Genomic DNA, 27,712 nt, shown 5'->3' on the forward strand with positions numbered 1-27,712 from the left:
AAGTATTTACATTTGTAATTTGTAAGAAAATAACTGAGGACTGATAGATTTTCTCAAATAGCAACCTAACTCCTCTCGTTTTGAAGTGGTACAGCCCCGTTTCCGTAGATTTTGTACTGCCCAGAACGCAGCTAAATATGTTTTTATTTTCTGCAGTGTTTAGTTAGAAAATAGAAATAAACAATATAGAAATGTGCCAATCATCTTTAACACCATCTGTAAAAGAGCGGTCGTGAAAAGGTGTAATTCGTAAAAATAAAAATTACTGTACAAGAATGTATACATTGGAATTGCTGTGTAAACGAAGCCAAAAATGAGCTTCAACAGCAGTAGAGGTTAGCAATTTAAAGTTAAAATTAGGCTTAAAATCAGGTAACATTATAAAACATTAAAGTAGGCGAAATATCTGATTATGTTTTAGGCAATAATGGCGACGCTATTACAAATGTTTAATGTTGAAGTGTTTGCACTATGTTGGGTTATTCTATGAAGAGATTTGGTCTCAGTATGTTTCCGGAAGTATTCTGAGTGGGTTCGATCCAACCCCGTAGACAGCCATTTGCCCTCAGCCCTTGAATAACGTGAACTCTGTTATATTTTAATAAAATACATTGTCAAAAATAAACGGGGTTTATGACTTTGTGGCTGTGTAAACTAGTGACGACCCCCCCGCCCACTCCAAGTCTACTGTCAGTGAGTTGAGTTTGCGCAATATTATCAGCTCCGCCATTGATGGAGTCGCTGGACCAAATTGTACACAGCTTGTCACGTTTGGTTCTTAGTAAGTACTCATCGTCTAGATAGTATATTTTCACCTCTTACTTTAGCGTCGTGTTACCATAGGCTGTGTTATTTGCATATACGTCACTGGATTTGCGTATATTGTACGCATAAGCTATTATTCCTCCAACACCGTTAGCTAGCTTAGTGTGGCTAGTAGTACTAGCTTTATCATGACAGTGCCAGTCACGCACACATAGCCAGCAGCGAGCGTGCCGTGCACGCGTGCGTCGGCCGTGCGCTCCACTCCATGGATCCAAGAATTGCCTGGTTCCAGCCTGAACAGCTCGGCCCTGCCAACAGCGCTTGGATTCATATTTGGGAAACGACACAAGGTCTGGGCAATATAAGTTTGAATCATCATAACAACGTATCTGCTGTCTCGAACACACCCACCAAGATCAGTCATAGTACTAGTGTATCGGTGAGCGGAGGCACTGGAAACGTGAACGGAAACGTGATTCAGAACGGAGTCCCCAACGTTAGCACGAGCAGCGGTGACACGATAATGCAAGGAACTATCAATCCTAAAGGCGATTATGAAATAGAACAGCAATCCGAGTTATTGGAAACAAATATCAACCACCATCCTGCGGCGAGGGGCAGTAACATTAGTGGTCCTGGATTTGTGAGTGGTATTACGTTCACTGGCGGGAGAGAAAGAGACAGAGAATGCGAACTTGGGAACAGACGGAGGAGAGACAACCGAGCCAGCACTTTTGGTTTTAACCGCAGTTTATTGAATATTAGCAGCAACTCTGCATCGGAGGACGCTGGATGCCGTGCGGTTGGTTACACGGGCACGCCTTGGAAAACCAGGAACTACTCTGCAGGGATTTTGGGGTAAGGAAGGTGCCTGGGGTAATGTAGCAGAACTGCCCTATTCACACTTCATGTTTGAACTGGCTGGCTGTCAATATGTTACAGAGAACAGGGAGTGACTTTGGCGTGTGTTGCCAATAACGTATAACTAGTTACCTCATATGTTTATTTAGATTGTATGATTTAGCGCACATAATCCCACATTAAATGTGTTCTGTAGCTCAGCAGTGATAAAGAGTTGTTTGAAACTCTGTAATAACCTGATGACTGAAACTGAAATCTACCGCTACACTATCGTTTGTCAAGAAATCGTCCGTGGGCGTGGTGTAGGCTTTGGCCGGAGCCAGCAGTTTGGGTAGCCAGGAAGAATAAAGATGAGTTCCTAAAAATAGTATTTACTATTTAACAGCAGTTGGTTGCTAAATAGCCCAAATTAACGCATTTGGGCTAATGTGACTTGAAAGACACAAGGTGTCCACATACTTTATTATACTGTGATCACTTGCCTTCACCAGCTGATCAGGTAGACGCCACACAAGGTTATCCCAGCTCTGCCGCATTCCAATGCCTCATCTGGTCCCGACATGCTACACACACTTTCCTACCAGACCAGCTGAGAAGTGTGTGGACCCGTGTTACTCATTGTTAATCAAAATGGGATGGATGTTCTCCTCAACTTTCCATGAAGGACTTCATATTAGAGATGGCTCCGTGAACTATAGAGTTTTCGTATCTATCGAATATGCTATGGTTTCACAGTAAAAAAAAATGGGCCCTGCACCTGTCCCAAAACGAGTACTACAGCAAAGTGGCCATATTGCTGAGGGCTGAACTTGCAGAAATTAAAAGTGCCTTTAGTCTGAACCTTTTTCTGCTGTTTTTACAGCAGCCTAGCTTGATGCAGCCGGCAGCCGACAGCCTTGTCTCGTGCACCATGCAAGAGTTATTCTAAATAACATTATTTTTACCCCCTGAATGAGCAGCTGGCACATGTCATTCCTCCTGGGAATACACACTGCTGCTCTTTAAATGCATTCTTGCATATTTATAGTAACTTCCTTCCCTGTAGAACACAAGCTACATATTGCCCTGAGAAACTCAAGGCCACTTCTAGCATGCATGCTTTAACTACAGGATTGGTTTGCTATGACAGATTAATCCATTGTAATGGGTAAGCCAGCTAGCTACAGGTTTTTTTTTAAAAACTTTTATTTAACTTTATTTAAAATAAAAATGTCAACCCTTACCTTTACCAGGTATGCTGATGAGAACACATTCTTAATAGGGTTAGCTGTGTTAAATCAGGGACCGAACAACAGATTTTCCACCTTGCCGGCTCAGAGATTCGATCTAGCAACCCTTTCTGTCCTGGTAGTGGTCTAACCACTTGCCTACCTGCCTCCCCTAACTTGATCTAAAGAAATTCATTAATAGACGATGTGCAAAGTTGCAGGGGTCGATTGAGTGTTTCAGCCGTTCATGGCTCTGCCAGGTTATCCCTGACTTCATTACTCTTCGGGTATTTGACACGTGTTCTGGAGCACAGCGTTCTAACAATGCCGTCTTCCCCGCGGTCCTGCAGACTCCACGAGGAGATCCAGGACTTCTACGCCTATATGTCTCCACGGCCGGAGGAGGAGCGGATGAGGAGAGAGGTGGTGGAGAGGATCGAGAGGGTGATCAAGGACCTTTGGCCCACCGTGGATGTAAGTCAATCACGCTCACTGTAGTCAGATGCAAAGTGCATTGACTTTCTTGCTCGGTTAATAATTGCATTTGAAAATGGGCGTAGTATTAATGATTATATATGCATACCAGTGTGATACTGTGGTCGCCTTTCGTGGAGTCGATTATGCAGTGTCATGGTTGTGGGCCCTTGCTTTGCAGGTCCAGGTATTTGGAAGCTTCAGCACAGGCCTCTATCTACCCACCAGGTAAGCAGCGGTCTCAAGTAATTTCCTTAGTGAACATGTTTTCCATAACCTTCCTAATTCCCCTTGGCCGTCCTTTTGTGGTTCTCCTAACGTATTTCTGCGTATCGGTGTTGCAGTGACATTGACCTGGTGGTGTTTGGGAAGTTCAGGGAAGGAGACACCCGTCCTCTGTGGAGGTTAGAGGAGGCTCTGAGGAAACACAAGGTGGTGGAGGAGAATTCTGTCAAGGTGCTGGACAAGGCCACGGTATGGGGAGTGTTTGTGTCTGTGGATTATGTATGTAGATGTGTGAATATCTGTGTGTTATGGACAGGTCATGAACTACTGAGTGTATGTCTGGCAAATCTGATCTCTCCTGGTCCTCAGGTACCAATCATCAAACTGACAGACTCTCTCACAGAGGTCAAAGTCGACATAAGTTTCAACATGAAGAATGCTGTCAAGGCTGCTGCCCTCATCAAAGATTATAAAAAGGTATACGCCGTCCCTGTGTTATTGTTTGTGTGTGTTTATATTTTAGTTCTTGGCTGAATTCTGGCACAATCATAAATGGTGTTACATACCACAGGTGTTATCTCTCCTCAGAAATACCCAGTGCTTTCGTACCTGGTGCTTGTCCTGAAACAGTTCTTATTACAAAGAGACATGAATGAAGTGTTTACAGGAGGTATCAGCTCCTACTGTCTCTTCCTCATTGCTGTCAGCTTCTTACAGGTGGGTACTTTATCATAATACTCTCTTTAGTGTTTTGATGAAGATGTAGTTATTCTGAAAAAAAATTATGAACTTTTGCAACAAGTAACAGCAAGGAGAAATGTCAAATTAATGAATTTATTTCACTTTGCCACTATGTTTACATCTCACGCAAAGGAAAATGTGATGTGTTTCAGCTCCATAGCAGGGAGGACCCCTGCAGCCCCAACGCCAATGCTGGTGTCCTGCTCATAGAGTTCTTCGAGCTGTACGGCCGCCATTTTAACTACCTGAAGACTGGAATCCGGATCAAGGATGGTGGCTGCTACCTCTCCAAAGACGAGGTCCAGAAGAGCATGCTGGATGGATACACCCCCTCCCTGCTCTACATCGAGGACCCGTTGCAGCCTGGTGAGCCCCGCCTCTCACACACCTGTGTCAGTGTTTTGGACCACGCTCCGCGTATACCACAGTAATTATCTTCTGTCCCGTGTAGCTCAGTGGTTGTGCGTTTGAGTCCCACAGGGTGGCAATAAAAGTGTGAAAATGTATGCACTTAACCACTGTAAATTGCTAGATGACTTGAATGCACGTTTAATTCCAGCTTAGTAGCTGGCTATATAGCAGATCCACGTTCTTTGTAATGGCCTGGGCTTCTGACTTTAGCTACAGCTAAAACCTCAGGTGTAGTTACTTCATCGACGTCCTTGTGGGCCAGGTCCAGTTACCGCCCGCCACGTTTGAGTTTTGCGCCTGAACGTGTGATTTTTGGTGTGTGCGCTCCCCGTGTTGCCTAGGTAACGACGTGGGCCGTAGCTCATACGGGGCTATGCAGGTGAAGCAGGTGTTTGACTACGCCTACATGGTGCTGAGCCACGCCGTGTCGCCCATCGCCAAGTACTACCCCAATAACCACAGCGAGAGGTACGGGCAGCGCCGGGCCGCGTGGGGAGGCTGGTGGCCAGGAATGGAACATTGAACAAAGATATTTAAGATTTGACGCGGATGTTGCCCTCGGGTGTCTACTTTGTGTCCATCTTGTGCTAATCCAGTTTGTTGTTGTGCCCCCCTGCAGTATACTGGGTAGAATAATCCGGGTGACCCAGGAAGTGGCTGATTACAGAGACTGGATCAGTACAAAGTGGGCTGACCTGTCTCTGAAATCCCTTGCCATAAATGGTAATGCAGATGAGGCTTTTAGTGCCTGTTTCCTACCATTGCTGTAATGTGTTGTGACAGAAATGATCGAAACAGTACATCGCTGTCAAAACAGTGTAAAATTGACACTCCATGTGTACCTTTTCCCCCTATGATGTCACAGGAAACGATGTCACAGGAAATGATGTTACGTTGCTGGTTGAGCCTCAGCAGACTGACGAATGCAACAATAATCTTTCTGAGGAAGGGGCAGAGTCCCCCAGATCCTCATCTCCTCCCCCTTCTTCCCCATCCTCCTCTTTGTCTTCCTCCTCACCACAGTCTTCGTCGGCTAGCTCCAGCGATGCTGTGAGTACCTCGTGAAATGGAGCCCCCCCTACACAATTCACACTTCAAAATCCTATGTATCTAGGGTGTAGTGATACTTTTACCGTCTCTCTGAGATACTTAATACCTAGAGAGAGACGTTTCTTGGCACCGTTGTCTTAAAATGACTTAATATTCAAACTAGTGGTTGGAATTGTATAGAATTTTTCACAACTATTGGATTTTAGAATTCCTGATATGTAAAATTAAGGGCCCTTTTAACATTCAAAAATTTGAACCATTATTAAGGCTTACCAGATTACTTAATTCCACATTTTGACATGTCCCTACATGAACTCTGTCACCTATAGGAAGATCTCACTCACTCCAAACAGCTATTTAATTTCTTAACATTATTTATTTAGTGTGATTTATTTACATATGTTCTTAAATTCAAGTTGAGACTATTCTTTGTTTACTAATGTTTATGGATTATTATACTGTCAACCCAATTACTTTTTCACTTAGTAGGTGCTTACTGTAGCATAGTGTTTTTTCTTGAAATACTTTTGTAAAATATATTTGCCCATGCTTGATTGTTTGCTCTGATCCTTCAGGACTCTGATGGAAGCCCCCGTAAAATGAAGATTGTGACACAGAGGCGTGGCTTATCAGCACACAGGGCTGCCCTCTTGGATTGACCAATCACAGGGCTACAAGTTCCTCCTCTGGCAGCCATTCTAGCCACCCAAACAAGGGCATGGTAGGCGACTATAATTTACCTCACATCATGTGACACAATTAAAGTTAATTATCTTTCAATATGGAAAAGAATGTGTTAAATTGCTTGATGTATTCAAAGATTTAACTGTTTCTTTAGAAATTGTAGACTAGCTGATACTTAGCAAGGTTGATTCCATGCTTAACATACACTCACCTAAAGGATTATTAGGACACCTGTTCAATTTCTCATTAATGCAATTATCTAATCAACAAATCACATGGCAGTTGCTTCAATGCATTTAGGGTGTGGTCCTGGTCAAGACAATCTCCTGAACTCCAAACTGAATGTCAGAATGGGAAAGGTGATTTAAGCAATTTTGAGCGTGGCATGGTTGTTGGTGCCAGACGGGCCGGTCTGAGTATTCACAATCTGCTCAGTTACTGGGATTTTCACACACAACCATTTCTAGGGTTTACAAAGAATGGTGTGAAAGGGAAAAACATCCAGTATGCAGCAGTCCTGTGGGCGAAAAATGCCTTGTTGATGCTAGAGCTCAGAGGAGAATGGGCCGACGGATTCAAGCTGATAGAAGAGCAACTTTGACTGAAATAACCACTCGTTACAACCGAGGTATGCAGCAAAGCATTTGTGAAGCCACAACATGCACAACCTTGAGGCAGATGGGCTACAACAGCAGAAGACCCCACCGGGTACCACTCATCTACACTACAAATAGGAAAAAGAGGCTACAATTTGCACAAGCTCACCAAAATTGGACAGTTGAAGACTGGAAGAATGTTGCCTTGTCTGATTTCTGTCAGAATTTGGCGTAAACAGAATGAGAACATGGATCCATCATGCCTTGTTACCACTGTGCAGGCTGGTGGTGGTGTAATGGTGTGGGGGATGTTTTCTTGGCACACTTAAGGCCCCTTAGTGCCAATTGGGCATCGTTAAATGCCACGGCCTACTGAGCATTGTTTCTGACCATGTCCATCCCTTTATGACCACCATGTACCCATCCTCTGATGGCTACTTCCAGCAGGATAATGCACCATGTCACAAAGCTCGAATCATTTCAAATTGGTTTCTTGAACATGACAATGAGTTCACTGTACTGAAATGGCCCCCACAGTCCCCAGATCTCAACCCAATAGAGCATCTTTGGGATGTGGTGGAACGGGAGCTTCGTGGCCTGGATGTGCATCCCACAAATCTCCATCAACTGCAAGATGCTATCCTATCAATATGGGCCAACATTTCTAAAGAATGCTTTCAGCACCTTGTTGAATCAATGCCACGTAGAACTAAGGCAGTTCTGAAGGCGAAAGGGGGTCAAACACAGTATTAGTATGGTGTTCCTAATAATCCTTTAGGTGAGTGTATGTCTAAATTGATTAATTTTATGGCATCATCAGTATTAACAATTTTATGCACAATGATGGTTAAGGTATAGTATAATCATACATACAGTTATCAAAAATATGTCAATCTTTGCTCTTTCTAAAAAATAACAAAATTATTGCAGCATTGATGCAGAAGTGGAAGAGACTAGTTAAAGGTGGAGTATGTTAGGACCTTCTTTGTGTGCCCCATATTATGAAATTTGCATTTCAAACATTTTGTAAATAGGAAATTGTACCAGTTTCCTTTGAAAATCCAAATGTTGACTAACACCAAATAGGTTGAAAAATAGCTGAGGAGCTTTTTGTTCTTGTAATTCTATGGCACTTGAACTTAGGCATTAAACATGAATTAATCAATGCTTGAAGTATTTTACTTCAAAATGATATTAGCTACTAAATTTTTGCCAGTAAAATAATGTTGTTTAAATGGGCCATAGAACTGTCTGAGGTTTGCAGATTTTTCTACAAAGAAACATTATCATTAGGACGGCTATTCTAATATTTCCCCTGAGTTACAGGAGTGGCTGAAAAATGCCAAAATACATAGAAAATTACCCATACAAATAACATTGTTGGGTTTTTCGGAAAGGCTCAGTCAAGTAATGACCAATGTCAGTCAATGTTTAGGTTATAGTGGGGGTATCTGGTTTACCACTGTGTGTTTATCAGTTTATTGCAACATTTGAAAACCTTGTATAATGGATAATTATTTGTACCATAGTCTACACAGTAAAATAACAACAAGGGTGTAAAATAACAAGATATATGCTAACCAAAGTTGCTTCGTTTGGGGAGAGAGAGATGGATGCCACAAAATAGGTCATATTTATAATAAATAAAGAAACACAATGAAGTAGGTAAAAAAAAGACTGCTTTGAAATAATTTAAACTTATCTCTGGGACAAAAAAGGTAATCTTATTTAATGTGTTTTCCTGGCAACAGGTGGACAGAGCGAGTTCAACATCTCGTCAGAATAGCCATGCTGACACACAGACGAGCTTTGGAACAGGACAGTCGTCAGGCAGCAACAGCAGGAGCCACCGTGGCAACAAGCAGAGGAGAAAAACCCAGCATCAACGCAAATCTCCACCTGCAGTTGAGAACCTCTGTAGATAAGAGGCCTCGTGTAACAGATTTCACATAACTCTCAGTCTGTGCTGCCAAAACCAAGGCAAGGGAGGCAATCTTACCATGTCTTTGGCGGTGATATCTTCATGCCAAGTTGGAAGAATGTTCCTCCTTTTTTTGTCGGTTGAAAGGGCAGATGGACGCTATCCTCGTCTTTCTGTAATGTTAACACACCTGTACAAGAAGGACGTCAAGCCTCATCAGTTATTCCTGAACTTAAGCAGTGGCTGTATCTCCTCGTGCATTTGAGTAACAGAACTGGGAAAACCTTTTTGGGGGTTGGGTCTTTGGTTAATTCAGCCTTACAGAAGAAATGACAAGGAAAAAAAGGATTGGTGTAAAACTATAGAACTTAATGCTATGTTTGGGGAAATGCTTGCACTGACAAAAGGAGCCGTTGAAAATGTTTTTCAGCAACTTATCTCCTTAGTTTGCAAAGAAAAAAAGTAGACCACAAAATATTTGTGTGATTTAAAAGTAAAAATGGCAGAAGGAGAAGAAAAAAAAAAAACATTACAATGAATAGGGATTGTATATTTGTCACCAGCTGAAGTAAAAAAAAAAAGAAAAATTATAGATTTGCCAATTCTTGTGAACTGGGCCAAGTGTGGGTTCAAAGTGCCAACTCCAGCCATCAGCAAAATAGATCCTTGCTAGAGTACTGTGAATGAGAGCACAAAATCACCTAAGGATCAGGCCAAGGATCAACCCTAATGGACCAGTCATAATAAGGAAGGGGTGTCATTTTTCTAATGATCTATTTCACAATACCGTTAAATCACCGTAATATCTTACTATTTAATGTTACTGGTGGAATACACAATACCACTATATCTACGATTTTCAAGCTTCCTAATATGAAAATATCAGTACTCTCCACTATTTTGCATATTACAAAATGATTTGTATTTGTTTATGTATTTATTTTTTTAGTATATTTATATGAATCTCTAAATGTTAATTGATCGACAGCCTGGGAGTAGCCTGTCTCCTTGTGTAAAAGATGGTTGAGAATGTTGTGCTGAATATTTCAGACGCCCTCTGTGTCATAATTAATGTCATGTACTTACCTGGGGCTTGTCCAACACTACACTTTCACTCACCTGCCCCTTCCTGCCGATCTCTTATGCCTTCAGCGTTCACAGATTTAACATGATCTAACCAGGTGCAACCAATGTGGTGAAAAGGCTTTATGGGCCTTTTCACCATAGTTGGTTAACCAATCACATCCTTTCAGATTTGCAAAAGGAAATTTGAAAGTGCAACTGATTGAGCTAGAATTACTTGAGAACATTATACATTTCTGGCTTTTAACTGCGTTTATTTCAATGGTACAGACTGGTTTGACAACCGCACTAGTTTTGGGTTTGTCAAAATGTACTCTTAAGGTTTTCGACTGCTAGGTCCTGATGTTAGCAATTTATTTTTGAGTGTGCCCACACCATCCCTTACCCCAAGTATTTGTTCTCCAAATTGGTCCTCACAGAACATTTTGCATGCAGTTCCTTTGTATCCAGATTTTTGTTACAACTTCCAAGATAGTTCATTGTTTTACAAGCAATGATATGGACCAAGAAGAGGATGTTGTGAAAGATGCAGATTTCCCGTTGCCTGTACCTGTTGTTGTGTAAAGAATTACACCTTCGACCCAACGAGAAGTCAAACTTCTCTATTCTATGCGATTAGAATAATACAAATAATGACTAAATGTTTTTTTTTTTTTCTGTCAATGTCTTCCACTGCAAATGTGTTTATGGTGTGCTTGTTGCTCATTAATTAAAAACAAAAAAAATTCAGACAGACAAGCCTACAACAAGCATCGTGAAATTAATCAAATGCTTTTCTACATGAAAATCAATATTCAGCATGTTAATGTCATTGCCTAAGGTCAATGCCAGTTCAAAACCAGGTAACATTTTAAGTAAAAAAACTAAATTGTGACTTTCCAACCATGAAGGAATTTAAAGAGGAAAAGGAAACAAATCAGATTATTTTGCTGTGAACAGTAAAACTGTTTAGTTGAATGTCAATTTCCTTTTATTCTCCTTATTATCTACAGCAAATGTACAATCCCTGCATTGATGTTTTATTTTCTTATGTTTATTGATATTTTTATTTAGCTAATTATATTTTTGTGGAATGAAATGAATGACTATATATAAATGTTAAGACCCTAAGGGTTTAAGTCATAAGTGGGAAAATGTAAGTTGTATCTTTCATTATTAAAAGAACCTTTTCAAACAAAATAACAAATGTTACTGAAATGGAATTGGATCACCTGAGTTACAATATAACCAGGACTTTTTCTCAGTGGCATTCTCCACTGCACCTTGTTGAGTAAGTCAGATGTAATTAAGTAGAAGGAATGTGGACAGAACTACCTGCTCACGATCAGGCATTACTGTGGTGGAATCCCTAAAATCAATCAATTGTGTAGAGGACAACCAATTTTCAATTAGTTATTGGTTTCTGTGTCACAGAGAAAATCGAACAGGGAAATGACATTAGCCCGAACATGAAAACGCCTATGGCTTGACTTCTTATCGAAAAGTTAATTACAGTGGGTATAGAAAAGTATCACCCCTCTTTAAAATAATCAAATTTTGTTGCTTTGCAGCCTGAAATGAAGACGGACACAGTTTTTGTTTCATTCAGCTGTATATACTCAGTGCAACTTATAACATCCAAGTGAAAGATATAACACCAACATTTCATTTTTTATTTTTTTTTAAACAATCACTGAGTTGGAAAAAGGATCACCCCCCTGTGTCAGTATTTTGTTGAACCACCGTTTGCTTTAATTACAGCCTTTAGTCTGGTGGGATATGTCTCTACTAACTTTGCACATCTAGACTTTGCAATATTTGACCACTCTTCTTTGCAGAACTGCTCAAGTTCAGTTAAATGTGATGGTGACCGTTTGTGGACTGCTGTCTTCAAGTCATTCCACCGATTTTCAATGGGGTTTAAGTCCGGGCTCTGACTAGGCCATGCAAAGACATTCACCTTTTCTCCTTCAACCACTGTGTGGTCAGTTTTGCTGTGTGCTTTGGGTCATTGTCATGTTGGAAGGTAAATCTTCCCATTGACAACTTTCTGGCAGAGAACAGCAGATTTACCTCAAGAATTTGACAGTATTTTGCCCCATCCATTTTTCCTTCTATCCTGACAAGTGCTCCAGTCCCTGCTGCAGAGAAACAACCCCATTACATGATATTACCACCTCCATGCTTTACTGTAGGAATGGTGTTATTTGGATGGTGAGCTGTATTGAGGCCAAATAATTGAGTTTTACATTGAGGCCAAATAATTCAGTTTTAGTCCCTTCTGACCATACCACCTTTTTCCACGGGGCCTTCAAGGTGTCTTCAAGGTCTCTTCAAGGTGCGTTTTGGCAAAGCTTAGTCGTGACTGCATGTGGCCTTTCTTGAGGAGTGGCTTTTTACTTGCAAACCCCCCATACAAAACACATTTGTGGAGAATTTGTGATATTGTTGTCACATGCACACAATGACCACTCTTTGTCATGAATTCCTGCAACTGCTTCAGAGTTGCTATAGGCCTCTTGGTAGCCTCTCTGACCAGTTTCCTCCTGGCTCTTTCATCCAGTTTGGAGTGACGTCCTGACCCAGGGAAGGTCTGTGTTGTACCAAATACCTTCCACTTGTTAATAATAGACTTCACTGTGTTTCTAGACACTGATAAAGCCTTTGACATTTTTTTGTATCCATCTCCTGACTTGTCCACAAAAATCCACAACTTTATTCCAGAGATCTTTTGACAATGCCTTGCCACCCATAGTTTGTTTTCTTCAGTTGCACTACCAAGGACTGAAATGCTTCAGGAAAAGCTTGTTTCTTGCTGAGCTAATCAAAATGACCACAACTGATCACAGTTGAAAGTCGATTGGCTTTGTGTGCTATTGAGAAGGTGAAAAAACTACACCTGGTTGGGTTTACAAGTCATTTTTAGGAGGGGGTGATTCTTTTTCCAACTCAGTGATTCTGTTTTTTATTTTGTAATTATTTTTTCTGACAAGTTGGTATTGCATATTTCACTTGGATGTTATAAGTTGTAAATACAGCTGAATAAAAAAAATTATGTTTTTGTCCGTTTTCATTTCAGGCTGCAAAGCAACAAAATATTATTTTAAGGGTGGGGGGGGTCTTTTCTATACACACTGTATTTTAAAGGACACGTTCTCCTGAGTGGCGTTTTTTTAGCAAAACTAGGTAAACTCTTGCACTACCAACTCCTTAAGGGAGAAAAAAGACACCAGTCCCCTCTCTTTGTCCTTCACTTGGACCAACTCCTCCTGCAGCTGGGCCACCGGCCTCCCTAAGTGGTATCCTAGATCCACCATCATCTCCAGCAGCGGCCCTCTGTAGCGCTTCAGGCCGTATCGCCTTACCACCGGCAGTGCCTTATGGCCTGCGGTGAACGCCTCCTCTGGCTGCTCCAGGTCCCTATGACACACAGTGAGGGCACACAGCGTGGGCACAAGCAGGGCAGGACTCTGCCAGCCTCCCAGCTTCTCCTGAAGCTCCAGGACTTTCTCTAGTAGCACCACCGCTGGCTCAAACTGCCCTGCTCGGAGTAGGCTGTGTGCTTGCCTTTGTTCTGGATCCGTGAAGAAATCCAAGAAGTGTCCGGAATGTCGTGCACAGCGGACATTGTAGAGCTGGGCAAGGTAATCGCGGAGAGCCAGGCGGCGTTCCCAGATGTTTTCGGGGTGAAAGTTTCCGGTTAAGAATTTACGAGGGAGGGTGACTTCCTCAAGCTCCTCACTGAAGTCCTCTATCAGCTGCTGGTGAAGGCGGACAAAGTCGCTGTAGCGGCGCTCAACAGACACGCGGTGGGAGTCGTAGCTGCCCGAGCGGATCACCACAATCCGGTACACCTGGAGAACACAAACTTCTGAAATATCTCATACCTTGAAACACGCAGTATCGTGACAGAAGACAACCTTTTACTGTGCATGCTTCAGCTCTCACCACAGCAGACACACTTCGCCACCAGAAACAGTGCCGTGCTTCATGTGAAACATCCCTTACCACGTATTTGGAGTGGAGCTGCTCTACGATGCGTGAGGACGGGATCTCAAACAACAGCTTGACCGGCTTCAGTCTTTGCTTCACTGCCCTCCAGTGTTGCTGCAGCTCTTTGGTGGTCATACAGGAGGAGCTGGGCCCTGGACACTGGACATCTGCAAGAAACAAGTTTCTGTTCTTGATAAAAAATGCATTCTCTGTTTTTCCTATCACCTAAACCTACCTCACCATAATCTTAACCTCAGTGACATAAACCTCATGCCTGGAGTTAACCATGAAACCGCAATACCTAAAACTGAAACTAACCCCAACTGTAAGTTTTACCCTGAACTTAATGCCTAGGCTAAAAATAGCATTTTTTCCTTGTGTAACCTGAACAACCAGTTTTTGTTTTGGATTGCACAAGTAAATCTAGATGCCACATTACTGCTCACACAAGGCTAATTATAGCAATTATAGCTTTACTTGGCTAAAATAATAAATCAGAACCAAACTGAGGGACAACACCACTCCAATGTTCTTTACCTTGTTGACGTGAATCCTCCAAATCCAGGGCATCAACTGTTAGTTTGGGGAAGGGGCTATTGGAACCCTCTGCCATTTGGACTTGTGAACATACAGGGTTAGCGAATCCTGATTTTTTTAAAAAAAAACTAATAGGTATAAAAGCAAATCCAACCACTCAGCACAAAGTGGTGTGTTCAAATCGCACGTAAGCGGTTGTTTACATCCCCTGTCTGAGCAGGGAAATGGAAAAGTAGCGAAAGAGGGACACAAGGTCTGAACATGAAGAAATGCATCCAAGACTGAAACTGAAGTAAGAGCTGAAAGCCCCTTAGGGAAGTGAAACTAGAAGTGGGGGATGATGGGTAATGAGTTGAGCCAATTTAATTAGCATTTTTATAACTACCCTGTATCCAGTGCAGTGAAAAAGTATCTCCCATCTTATCGCTTTTGTAATATTATCACAAGAATGTGGTAATTTTTCACAACTCAAAAAACATGACAAATAAACAGAAAAAGGCTTCTTTTTTTTTAAAGGGGGAAAAAAGGCTGTCAGCTGTCATGTTCTCATGCTGTCATGTTCTCATATTGATCCAGAAAAGGTAGATCAGCACATGGCATTACTGATTACGATTATATCAAACTATATTTACAGTGACCTTCGAAGTTATTTCAACTCCTTCACTTTCTTAACTTATCCTTTATGAGTTATAGACTCAATTTATGATTGGATTCATTTATTTTTGCCATCAATCGCCTCACAATACCCCATAATGGCAAAGTGAAAACACGTTTGTAGAGATTGATGCCAATTACTAAGCTGGGGACTTTTTTCCAATGTTGTGTCTGTTGGACAAGATGAGTCAAAGGCTCTGTGGTAAGTTAAACCAATGGTTCGATTTGCCCCACCATGAGACAAGTTACGTTTCTGGTGTAACAAATATTATTTCAATGTTAAACTGTACACATGAAATATTTAATTGTTCAATAAATTGGCACAAATAAAAAAATAACATGTTTTCACTTATAGGGTTGTCATTATAGGGCTCTGTGTGTAGATCGCATCAGTTAATTAAATCTGTCACAACAAAATGTGGAAAATTGAAAGGGTCTGAATCCTTGAAATCACTGTAAATAAAACCCGTTTTACCCAATTCAGAAGCTACTGATTATGCACAGTGCCATGGAAAGATATTTGCCCCCTACCTGATTTCCTCTTATTGCATATTTGCACACTGAATGGTTTCAGATCATCATACAAAATGTAATATGATACGAAGTTAGAATTGTATTTATTTAAGGTAAATAGTTAACCAACACCAACTGGACCTGTGTGAAAACATGATTGCCCCACTTAATTTAATAACTTCCTGCGCCACCTTTAGCTGCAACAAGTGCAACCAAGGACCTAGTATAATTAGCGATCAGTTTCTTACGAAATTGTGACCCTCCTACAGAGTTTTTCCTAGCCACTGTGCTCAACTCTGTTGTTGCTTGCTCTTTGGAGTTTCAGGCTGTTCTGATGTAAAAAGGGGATTTATGAAATAGATTTGGTTAAGAGGTTGACAGGGCCGTAGTGGCTGAAAGAGGCCTTCCAATGTTTTGATTCTGACTTTTGTAAAAATTTAAAGGACAGTGTCAGAGGACCCGAGTGACCAACTAGGCACATATTAAAAAAATATATCAGACAAGTATATGTATTAAATCATAATGTTATATTGTATTTTATTCCATAGATAAATTCACTCCGGTAGAGTTTTCACAAGGGTCACTCCTAAAACCAAAACCTCCTTTGGGTGTCATTATTTCTGTTCCTAGGAATGCATTTTCTAACCTTCTCTGGTTGAATTTAATGTTGTAGTACCAGCTATGTCCTCTGGATGGAGACTCATTCAAAGGATTGCTGTATCAGGGTTTATAATTTTTTTTTTACAGTAGCTCCATGTTTGGCAGACATCAGTCCGCGTCACTTGGTTCAAACTGGTTTTCTTCAGGTTTGTTTCGGGATCTTAATACACAAACTAAAAAGGCAGAATGTTCAGGGTTTTGTGTATCTTGGCTGGTAGAGCGTCATGCTCACTATATCAAGGTTGCGGGTTTGATACCTTCAAGGAGAAAACACAATGAAAATGTAAACTTAATAGCATGTGCTAAATGGATAATAGCATGTGCTAAATGGTTAGAAAATGTTTTTGCAAAAACAGAATACGTGCACAGGGATGTTCGGGCTGTCTCATTGTTTTGTAGACAATGCCTTCATGACACTCCCACTCACTTGCATAGTGCATTTTTGAATGACATCATTCAAAGAGAAGTGCACATACATTCTATTTCAGAGAAAACAAAGGCATGGTATGGTTTTGGATACTGAGCACCAGGTTGTGTGACATCAGATCCATCTCATGCTCACATGTGAGCCACGGTTCCAGCTGGTGTATAAACTGTTGCAAACGAGAGTGTTTTCCTTTAAACACCAACAGCATCTCTTTATGGAACAATCCACTGACTGTCTAATACCACCATAAGCACATAAATGACCGCTTGTGAGAAAAACAATGGCATTTCATCAGGGCCTGTTGTTTTGCCCAGCAGGCTGAGTCGCTATGCATTTATTTATTAGATTTGATGATACATTTCTCTCTGTTTTCACCACTGACTGAGCATAATTCACTGTTTGTTCTGAGGCCAGTTTGTACATTGTGCCATAGAGACAGCTGTGAGACTTGAGTCTGTCTCATTGTGATTGTTAGCTTGCTAGTTGAGTTACTAAAGAATGCTGCTAATCTATATTGGATTATACCATAACATAGCATAACATAACTCTCTTCCACTTTTAGTCTTTACCTGTCCTAATCAGATCGTGTTTAATCTCATTCCCAGCTGTATATCTTTTAATGGACTGTGTTAAAAATGTATTTGTTATTTCAGTGTGGAATTGTTTGGTAATAAAGTGTGTTTTAAAGTGTGGTATGATTTTTACTGGATAATTGTCTGCTTCTGCCAAATGATGGAGTTATATCTTATCAGTATCATCTGATCTGGTTAGTCTCCTCGGGGAAGTAAAATGACCTTATTCAAAATTATGACACAAGTTGAGGAGATCAATTAAAACTCACATTACTGTTAAACTGTCAGACCCATTAAGAATATTTACATAACACCAGTGCTGAATTGTAATTATTCACTAGGGATATTAGGAACAGATAAGGCTAGAATAAGAGGCTGCCATTACTATGTATGTGGATGGCCTGTGTATGAAACATGTATAATCCAAATTCATCCTCAATTTCTAGGGTGGCTCCATGGGAAATGTCTACGGTTACCTGATAAAGAGTAATTTCATTGTCAGAGGAATTTGTGGAAGCCCTCCGATGTGTTATAAAGCGGTCAAGCTGAGCAAATATATATCTTTCTTTGCAAGTGGACGGACTTGAGCTGTACCTTTTGACTATTAGCACAACAATGAGAAGTGTGTTAATGTATAGTGAGAATGTATTTCTAATCATAGACATAGGGGAATTAGGTTCATGCTTGTCATGTCTAAAAGCATATATAGATTGAAATGAATCTACAAAGGCTCTTGACATTCACCCCCCCCTTGAAATTTTCCACAAATCATAATGGATTTAATCAAGAGTTTTTGACACCGATCAAAACAAGGGGTTCATAATGTCAAAGTGAAAAATAAAATATTCCAAATATTCTAAATAAATTACAAGTATAAAGCGAAAAATAATTGATTGCATAAATATTCACCCCCTTTTGACACACCTGAATGCAATAACTTTTAGAATTCAGAAATGTAGTTGAATTGCTGCAGGGAGGCCACCAAAAGGCCAATGGCAACTTTAAAGGAGTTACAGTTTTCCACGGCTGAGCAGGGAGACACTGCGCATATTGCAACAATAGGACGAGTGATTCACAAAAGTGGCCTTTATAGGAGGATGACAATAAGAAAACAATTATGAAATCTCCAATAGAGTTTGCCTGAGGGCATGTGCTAGACTCTAAGTGCAATGTTTAACACCACACATCATCCCGTGAAGATCATCCCTACTGTGATGCCTGGTGATGGCAGCATCATGCTATGGGAATGCTTCTCTGCATCAGGGCCTGGAAAGCTGGGGAAGATAGAGGGCAAAACTTGATGGAACTTTGGCGATTTGGCAAAAATTGCTGTGTCCAGATGTAGTGTACAGCGGTAGTAGAGACATATCCAAATAAATCTTGTGGCTCTGATTCATCTACCAAATATTGACCAAAGGGGGTGAATATTTCAATAAATCAATAAATCATTCTTTTTCTGTTTAGTATTTGTTATTGAATTTTAAACAATTTGTATATATGATTTTTCACTTTGACTTTATGGACTTTTTGTGTTGACTAGCTGCAAAACTATCGATTAAATACATTTTTGATTTCATGTTGCAAATGTGGAAAAGTCAAAGGGGTTGAATGATTCTGAGAGCTACTGTATCTCTGCATTCCAAGTGAATGAATGACAAGTCACTCATAAATTGTGTGGAGGCAGACTTTTCACTGCACAAGTGACAATTTACTTCAAGAGTGCACATAGTCTACCTGGAGTGTCAGTGAATCGGGGCTTATGCTGTAAACATGGTGGGTTTTAAGACTTGGCTGTCAGAGATTGACAGGATAGTATAAACTCCATCGTCATTCAAAGGAAGCATTTTGTCTTGTTTGTCTTCCTTCCTTTATTTTAACAGCATGATTTACTATGTCAAAATCCATGTCTACCTTTTAAAAATGACAAACAGTAAATTCTGTGAGTATTATGTTAAGGTACACAATACCTAGAGAGTTTTTGTTGGTCAGATTTATTTTATTTATTTTTTATTTTTTTTCATCCAGAGGGAGTGGAACTTGACCAATGGCCGCTGTCAAATGGTGTCATCGCTATGGACACAGACTGCTCCCATATTTTGGACCATGTTTTCCGAGGTTTGTTATATTGTTTCTCCTTTAGCATTTGAATAAAATGTTCACACTTTTTACTGACATTTTAGTGTTTTCAACTTTCGTTTAAAGAAACTTTTGTGTTGGCCAAAGGAAAGCCTAAATTCTAAAGTAGTTTTTTGTACCAGTGTCTTTTGCCTTTTGAAAAGCCGTTGGTCAAGGGGAATTTGCCAGACCAATCATAACTGACAGTTGAAAATATATCAATGTTTGTTGTCATAGTCTAGAGACTGATTACAAGAATGATTTTAGAGTATGTTGTACAGATCTTTATTAGTAGAGAGTTGATGTCAATATTAAGTTGTATTTAAAAGGAAATATGGGAAAGGCACTTGGGCATAGACTACCATACATGCTTAAAGAAAGGGTTCACCCAGGAATGCTTTGCTACATTTATACATTAACGCTTCCTCCAAGAATCCAGCAACTAATCAAAGATTAGAAATATGAATCTTTAACTAACCATGGTTCCATGAACATTTCCTAGTTCCTACAGTCACCATTAACTCTTTGAATGTGGGGCATGCGTGAGTGCCTGGCATTGGTCACAGAAAGGTAGCTAAGGTGGGCCAGAAACTTTTTTATGTTATCTTTTTTATTTACATGACAACCATTTCCATTTGACCGCAGAGTCTGTTGCTAAGGCCCCAGGCCTGGGATGTTTGTGTGCTATTAGGCCCCTTGGTATCTAATAACGGCAGGCAGGTGACTCATAGGATGTAGCAGAGAGCACCTGGCATGCTCCCTGTCAGCCCCATACTTGTGAAAGAGGCGGGCCATGTGTATTTGAGCTGTGAAATGAATCAGCCATGAATCAAAGGATCTGATGGACAGTAATTGTCATGTTCATAGATCTTCAAAGGGAAGGTGAATTCCAAACCTCTAAGGTAGTATGTGGACTGACTCAGGTCATTCAAATTATTATTCAGGAGAACATTGAAAGGGGTACCAGTTAATGTTTACTCTGTGGGAAGAATAGTGGGTAAAAACAATTGGAAATCTTCTATATACAATGGGGAGAACAAGTATTTGATACACTGCCGATTTTACAGGTTTTCCTGCATGTAGAGGTCTGTAATAAATCCAGAAAATCACATTGTATGATTTTTTTATAATTAATTTGCATTTTATTGCATGACATAATTATTTGATCACCTACCAACCAATAAGAATTTCGGCTCTCACAGAGCTGTTAGCTTTTCTTTAAGAAGCCCTCCTGTTTCCACTCATTACCTGTATTATCCAACTAAGGAGGGGCTCCGTAAGAAGCATCTCAAGGTCCTGGAGTGGCCTAGCCAGTCTCCAGACCTGAACCCAATAGAAAATCTTTGGAGGGAGCTGAAAGTCCATATTGCCTGAAGGATCTGGAGAAGGTCTGTATGGAGGAGTTGGCCAAAATCCATTCTGCAGTGTGTGCAAACCTCGTCAAGAACTACAGGAAACGTATGATCTCTGTAATTGCAAACAAAGGTTTCTGTACCATATATTAAGTTCTGCTTTTCTGATGTATCAAATTCTTATGTCATGCAATAAAAAGGTAATGAATTACTTAAAAATCATACAATGTGATTTTCTAGATTTTTGTTTTAGATTCCGTCACTCACAGTTGAAGAGTACCTATGATTAAAATGACAGACCTCTACATGTTTTGTATGTGGGAAAACCTGCAAAATCGACAGTGTATCAAAAACTTGTTCTTCCCACTGTATATATTTTAAAGGGAGCTTCAGAATTTTGGAAATGAATGCCTTTAGTTAATTACTAAATAAGATTAACTGGTGGCTACATTTTTTATGTATCTGCCTCCCATACGAACTAAGTTGGAGTAGGGTTAGCACTATGTTTGGAAGTATGAAGGATCAACAGCATTTTAACACTGAGCTTTCTTCAAGACTGTACACAAAGACATGATAATGGTATCCACTCATTCGTCCACTCACACTTACTCCGTGGAAGAGAATAAAGAGCTTTCTGACCAAAATCCTAAGCTGTCCCAATCACATCAAGTAGTTCTAAATAGGCTGTTTTTATTTATTTTTTGGAGTTTAATAATCACAAAATCAGTTTCAGACAAGTGAAAACATACTATAAACACATTTGGACGTTGACGTTGTGCCACATAGAATATGTAGGCTACCCCCACCCCCAGGTGTGATACAATTCCTTGGTAACCAATAGCATGGCTGGTCAGCATTGACGACTCAAGTCATGCCGAATTAAATACTAGATACAGACAACAACATAAAACTCCGTAATAAACACAACATAACATTTCTTAATTTAAAACACTTAAGTGAATGATTTGATTCTAAGATCAGCAGGTCATAAAATGTTTGTTTTATGATAGGACAGTTAGGACAACTGCGAATTGCCTGTTGAGAGACTAACTCCGCTCGCGGTGTCTCTGCTGCGTGAATAGGTGGTGCGCGCTCTATGGCTGGCAAAACATTCATATAGAGTTTATGGGACACCAACTGGATGGATTCAGCTTCCGTAACTCCGAAGAATTTTTGAGAACATTTTCTCTTGATGTTTGGGACTTGGACATTATCATGTCGCGCAGGAAACAAGCAAATCCTCAACATGTACAGTTCGATCATAATATGTCTTTATCGGAACACATGGGTAAGTTTGGGACGAGACTGTACAGGCTAAATGTTTATCATGGACTATATATTGTGCAGTTCCAAATCAAAATAATATAATTTTTCAATATTGCTTTAACATGCAACTTTTCTTTAATACATTTTTACCATGGTATTATTGTTTGGCTAATTGTCGTTGGCCCTTCATTTCTGTATCATGAATATAATTACGATATTTATTTTTTTAATTGTAATTAATTTGTACGGTCAGTAATTTAAAGCATAACATTTTGTTGTTATGTAATTTATTTTGAAATTGCTGAAAGCTGGGCAGTTGGGCTACACGCTAAAGGAGCAGCAAATAATTTTATGGTAATGTTTTTTTTATCTCTGAATGTTAAAAAATAAATAATGCATTGTTATGGCTTTCTTTAAAAGTGAGGAAAGATAGAGTGAGTTTTTACTGAATGAGCATGTGGGCTGGATTCGAACCCATGATACAGCTTTACAGGCAGCGGCTTAGACCGATAGACCACCCTTGATCACTCTGACACTTTTAACCTCAATAATATGAACGTAACGGCAGAAGAGAAACAGCTGTTGTTCTGCACTTGAGCAAGGCAGTTAACCCTAATTCTTCCAGGGTTGCCATGAATAATGGCTGATACTCCTTCTGTGACCCAACTCTCTAGCAATTCCTTAGATATATGAAAGCATTTTCAAAAGCAACCACCAAATTATAATTATTATACTGGGGAAGAAGCTGAAGAAAATCTTCAAACCACTCCTCCATTTCTCTTAGTTAAACTTTAGAGTCACTGAAGCTGTGCTTTCTGAGACTAAAGGTTTCCCACCATAATGAGTTCTATACAATTATATCACTGAAGCTTTACCGGTTCAGAAGTGTTACAGGATTTAAAGTCAAAATATTACTGTAATTTTCTAATGATCCAACATATACAGTATTTATACCTTAAATGTCCACCAATGCAGGAACATTACCTTTACATTTTATTTGTGATGTTACATCAGACTTCAGTGCAACGGATTGAAATCAGGCTTCCAGTCTGTACAAAATACAGTTAATTCCTCACATGTTATGCCATTACAAGGACTAAAACATGCATACACAGCTGCTTTTATGTTTTTCGTTACTTCAAGTCAAATATCGATGTGATGCTCCGATTATACAAAATAAGACGGTTTTATTAACCCTTGTTTTCTTCTTTTTGGTTTCAGGAGACACACTCCTTCTTTTGGAGACTCCACCTTGCATATTAGACTTCAGAGCTCATGTCTGCCATAGATGCTGTGCAGAGTTTGTCGAACTATCAGATCTGGAACTACATGTCAGGAATTGCTCCCCCAATCAGTTAGTGCTTGTAGTCAGTGACAATGACGATCCAATGTCATCTGCTGAGATATTCCCTTTAGGATCGTCGCCCAGGGAACCAGACTACATCTCTGAAATGGAAGAGTGCAGTAATTTGTCGGAGGAGAAATCAGATGGGAATGAAGACTTCATGGATGTTTCCCAAAGTAAGAGGAGCCACAATAGCCTACGTAGCCCCGGTAACACCAGTAGCAGCGAGAGCAGCAGTACTGACAGCACGACTAACATTGACTCACATTCCTCAGTTTTACCAACTGTACTACTTCAACCTGGCAACAACCCATCAGAACAGCAGGGGACCTTCTCATGGATCAACAGCAATGTTGTCATTGAAAACCTAGAGAACACTAAAGTGGCTGTGGCCCAGTTTTCCCAACAAAGTCAGTTGGACTCACAAAGCAGTGACAGTAGTAAGGTGGCCATCTCATCTTTAATGGAACAACTCCTAGCCCTGCAATTGCAGCAGATTCACCAGCTGCAGCTGATTGATCAAATTCGTCACCAGGTGTTGTTGTTTGCCTCCCAAAGGCCTGAGGTATCAGAGATTCTGACGTCCACCAACTGCCCTCAGGGTAATCTAGCATCAATGCAACCCAGTCAGCTAACAACTCTCAGTTCCCATTTATCCCAGCAGCTAGCAGCAGCTGCTGGCTTAGCCCAGAGTCTTGCCAGCCAGTCTGGCAGTGTCGTACACTTAGAACGATTAAGAGCAACAGCACAATTACCGGAGATGCATCTTGGTAGCATTGTGCACTCTAGTACTGAACCCCTACAAAACTTGGGTAAACACATAGCTTCAGCAGTTAGCAAACAGCCCTATAGAAAGAAGTACACACATGATAGTGGTCCCTATTCTCAAGTCAGTATCTCATCTCAGACCAAAGTGTCCTCATCCACAACTGGCACGAATAGCTCGCTAAATCCTTCAAATAAATCCCATCTCCCTCACCCACCACCCAGCAATCAAACACTGTCTAGAGCCGGACTAAATATTGGCGCAGTTGTGGAGGACCTGAATGCCTTGACGATGCTAGCCCAGCAAAGGAAAGGCAAACCACCCAATGTGACATCTTTTCATCCCAAAAGCTGTTCCGATGAGGCTTTTTTAAAACACAAATGCAGGTTTTGCGCAAAGGTATTTGGGAGTGACAGTGCCTTGCAGATCCATTTGCGATCCCACACTGGGGAGAGGCCATACAAGTGCAATATATGTGGGAACCGTTTCTCCACACGTGGGAACTTGAAGGTACACTTCCATCGGCACAAAGAAAGGTACCCCCACATCCAGATGAACCCTAACCCCGTTCCAGAACACCTGGATAATATCCCAACCAGCACAGGAATCCCTTATGGCATGTCTATGCCACCAGAGAAACCAATCACATGCTGGCTAGATAGTAAACCATCATTAACTACTTTGACTCCTTCTGTTGGCCTGTTGCTCCCAATTGGATCACCAAACCTCTTGATCAAGAAAGAGGAGCAGCCCTTCTCAATAACAGCTTCCAGTCCTGCTGTGTGTGAACCGTCTAGTGCAGTAAAGTCCTCCAAAAGTTTTGACTTTGTAGAGGCTGGAAAAGTCCCTACATTTCACATATTGAGTCTGAAAACAGACAATGTTAAACCCCATTTTACCTATGCTTCGAAAATAAGTTCTGTAACAGAAGGATCGGTTGATATATCCGCCGACGTACCTGTGATCAACACAAATCCTATCGTGTCAGAACAGTTCAGGACCAAAAATCATTTTGGGAGTGATGTTTTTGATAGCATTCAGACATCAGAGACCTCAAAACTCCAGCAGCTCGTGGAGAACATTGACAAGAATGTGACAGACCCTAACGAGTGCGCCATATGCCATCGTGTCCTCAGTTGTCAAAGTGCGCTCAGGATGCACTACCGCACCCACACAGGAGAGCGACCCTTCAGATGTAAAGTGTGCGGACGGGCATTCTCCACCAAAGGGAACCTCAAGACACACCATGCGGTTCATCGTGCCACGTCACCACTAAGGGTCCAGCACTCATGCCCCATATGCCAGAGGAAGTTCACCAACGCTGTTGTCCTACAGCAGCACATCCGTATGCACATGGGTGACCAGATTCCCAATACCCCCATCTCTGAAAAGAACTACACAATGTTAGTGAGTGAGAGAAAATTACAAGAGTTGGAGAAGCTTTCGGACTTTGACGATGATAGGGACTTCAAAGATAGTGGGATTGCAGGCATGTCCACTATTAATAACTCATTGTCTGGCAGTTTGTCGCAATCTCCTTATACTACTGGAGCAGGCTCCTATGATGCAGAGATGACGACTAACTGTAATTGGCCAGTGGAGGAGAGGCAGGTCATTGGTATAAAGACAACGGGATTGGGAAAAGAGTATCAACAGTCCTATGACTCATCCCTTGGATTTGATATAAGTGATGGGAGATTTGCAGTTTCAGAGAATACTGCTGCCAAGCATTCTTTATCCCCAAGCAAGATTGTTTCGTTACATTCTAGCTCCAGAAGCCTTGAAGAAAGGTACCAGAAAGCTTTATCCCAGGCACATATCAGTCCAAGCCCTCTGCAATACATTGGCAGCAGCATGGCATCCCTTGACCATATCAAATCTTTAAACCCACTGAAGGATCCCACGAACATGGTCCACACTTTTCGTGAACAACGGGGCATCTTTAAGAACACTGCATGTGATATTTGCGGGAAGACATTTGCATGTCAAAGTGCCTTGGACATCCATTACCGAAGCCATACTAAGGAGAGGCCGTTCATTTGCACAGCGTGCAACAGAGGTTTTTCCACCAAGGGGAACCTCAAGCAACACATGCTGACACATCAGATGAGGGACCTGCCATCTCAGTTGTTTGAGCCATCCAATCCCAGCCTTGCGTCCAGCCCTAACTCCTCCATAAATCCTCTGGGCTCCCAAATGATCAAGACAGAAGTCAACAGTTTCCTAGGTAGTTCTCCCAATGGGGAACCAAGGGATCTTCTCTGCAGTTTGGGGAAGACCTCAGCTCCCTCCTCGTCAGCGCTTGCTGCCCCGTCACCTCGGCGTGTTCCCAAGCAGCACTACTGTCACACTTGTGGCAAAACGTTTTCTTCATCCAGTGCGCTGCAAATACATGAGAGGACTCACACTGGGGAAAAGCCATTTGCCTGCACTGTCTGTGGTCGGGCATTCACAACCAAAGGAAATCTTAAGGTACTTTTAAGTTTATGGGTTGCGTTTAATAAGATTTTCAAGGAGCACTGTCCAATCTTTGAGATGGATGGACACCGTTTATGGGATCCTGGTGAATTCGGCAGTTACATGTTTTTTGTGTAAATTACTTCAGTCTATCTAATCTCTTCAACCCCGGAATGTCACCTGATTAAGTCTGATATTTGTCTTAACGAAAGGAGCCTTATTCACCATTGCTCTCCTTCCCATCTAGGTCCATATGGGAACTCACATGTGGAGTAGCGCCCTTACCAGACGAGGACGCAGACTGTCTGTGGACGGACCCTTGGTGTTTATGGGAACTCATCCTGTGAAGCTACCAGAACCACCCCAGAGGGCAGACATAAGGTCCAGCAATGGAGAATCCTTTTGTCACTGGAACCACTGTGCGGAATCCTTTTCTCAGGACTTGGTTAAAGGAACAAATGACATCTCAGTCATCCAGAATGGAGGCCGGCTGTACCTCTCTAGACCAATGGGGCATGGAGCCAGCTCGCCCATCATGGACAAATTGCACCATACAGAACAAAATGCTGCCCTGGTGCACAATGGGAAAAACAATGCTGAAAGAGTGACACGCTTCTGTTTCACGCGTTTGATAGAAGAGAGGAAGGAAATGATTGCCAATTAAAATTATTTTAGGTAGATAGCAGATGATGTTGTTGATCAACTACAGCTTTTTCTTTTGAAAGACATTCGATGGGATGTTGGAATAAGCTCTCTTTGGACTTTGTATTATAATAATAATAATAATAATAATCTTATTTGGAGTCAAGTGGATAGTAAAGTCTTCCTGCTTTTTCAGTGTGCTTATTGGAGTTTAAAAGCGTTATAAACTATTTACGCAGGTAGAGTGGTGTACTGATCATGTAATTCATCTAAATGTTGTGGTTTTTATCATTTATAGGTATTGACATTAATTTTTTCAAAATAGTTTTTTAAATGTAATGAGATTTCTTCAAAGTTACAGTGTAAACAGTGATTGAAGTAGATTGCGCATGTGATATGATACATTCAACTAGTC

At 41.0% G+C, this 27,712-nt stretch overlaps 3 protein-coding genes across 3 annotated transcripts; 2 read left to right on the top strand and 1 right to left on the bottom strand.

Moving 5' to 3' along the window:
• The first annotated feature begins 186 nt into the window (after positions 1–186).
• Positions 187–9,517, top strand: LOC105018100 (terminal nucleotidyltransferase 4B-like). Its single transcript, XM_010883238.4, has 12 exons — positions 187–1,623; positions 3,185–3,308; positions 3,490–3,536; positions 3,653–3,782; positions 3,903–4,010; positions 4,122–4,250; positions 4,427–4,640; positions 5,027–5,153; positions 5,305–5,408; positions 5,551–5,735; positions 6,311–6,456; positions 8,767–9,517. Exons 1-11 carry the CDS (start codon positions 1,031–1,033, stop codon positions 6,392–6,394), a joined length of 1,845 nt encoding a protein of 614 aa, XP_010881540.2. The 5' UTR covers positions 187–1,030; the 3' UTR covers positions 6,395–6,456; positions 8,767–9,517.
• snx20 (sorting nexin 20) lies at positions 8,777–14,805 on the bottom strand. The gene is made up of 5 exons (XM_010883237.3): positions 14,529–14,805; positions 14,007–14,158; positions 13,566–13,852; positions 9,015–9,126; positions 8,777–8,914 (listed from the first exon to the last, which is right to left on the bottom strand). Exons 1-4 carry the CDS (start codon positions 14,602–14,604, stop codon positions 9,096–9,098), a joined length of 546 nt encoding a protein of 181 aa, XP_010881539.1. The 5' UTR covers positions 14,605–14,805; the 3' UTR covers positions 8,777–8,914; positions 9,015–9,095.
• A 6,942-nt stretch (positions 14,806–21,747) lies between these two features.
• sall1b (spalt-like transcription factor 1b) lies at positions 21,748–27,399 on the top strand. Its single transcript, XM_010883389.3, has 3 exons — positions 21,748–22,109; positions 23,309–26,670; positions 26,903–27,399. Exons 1-3 carry the CDS (start codon positions 21,947–21,949, stop codon positions 27,317–27,319), a joined length of 3,942 nt encoding a protein of 1,313 aa, XP_010881691.2. The 5' UTR covers positions 21,748–21,946; the 3' UTR covers positions 27,320–27,399.
• The last annotated feature ends 313 nt before the right edge of the window (positions 27,400–27,712 follow it).

This window comes from Esox lucius, chromosome 19 (assembly GCF_011004845.1).
Source record: "Esox lucius isolate fEsoLuc1 chromosome 19, fEsoLuc1.pri, whole genome shotgun sequence".
Taxonomy (NCBI): domain Eukaryota; kingdom Metazoa; phylum Chordata; class Actinopteri; order Esociformes; family Esocidae; genus Esox; species Esox lucius.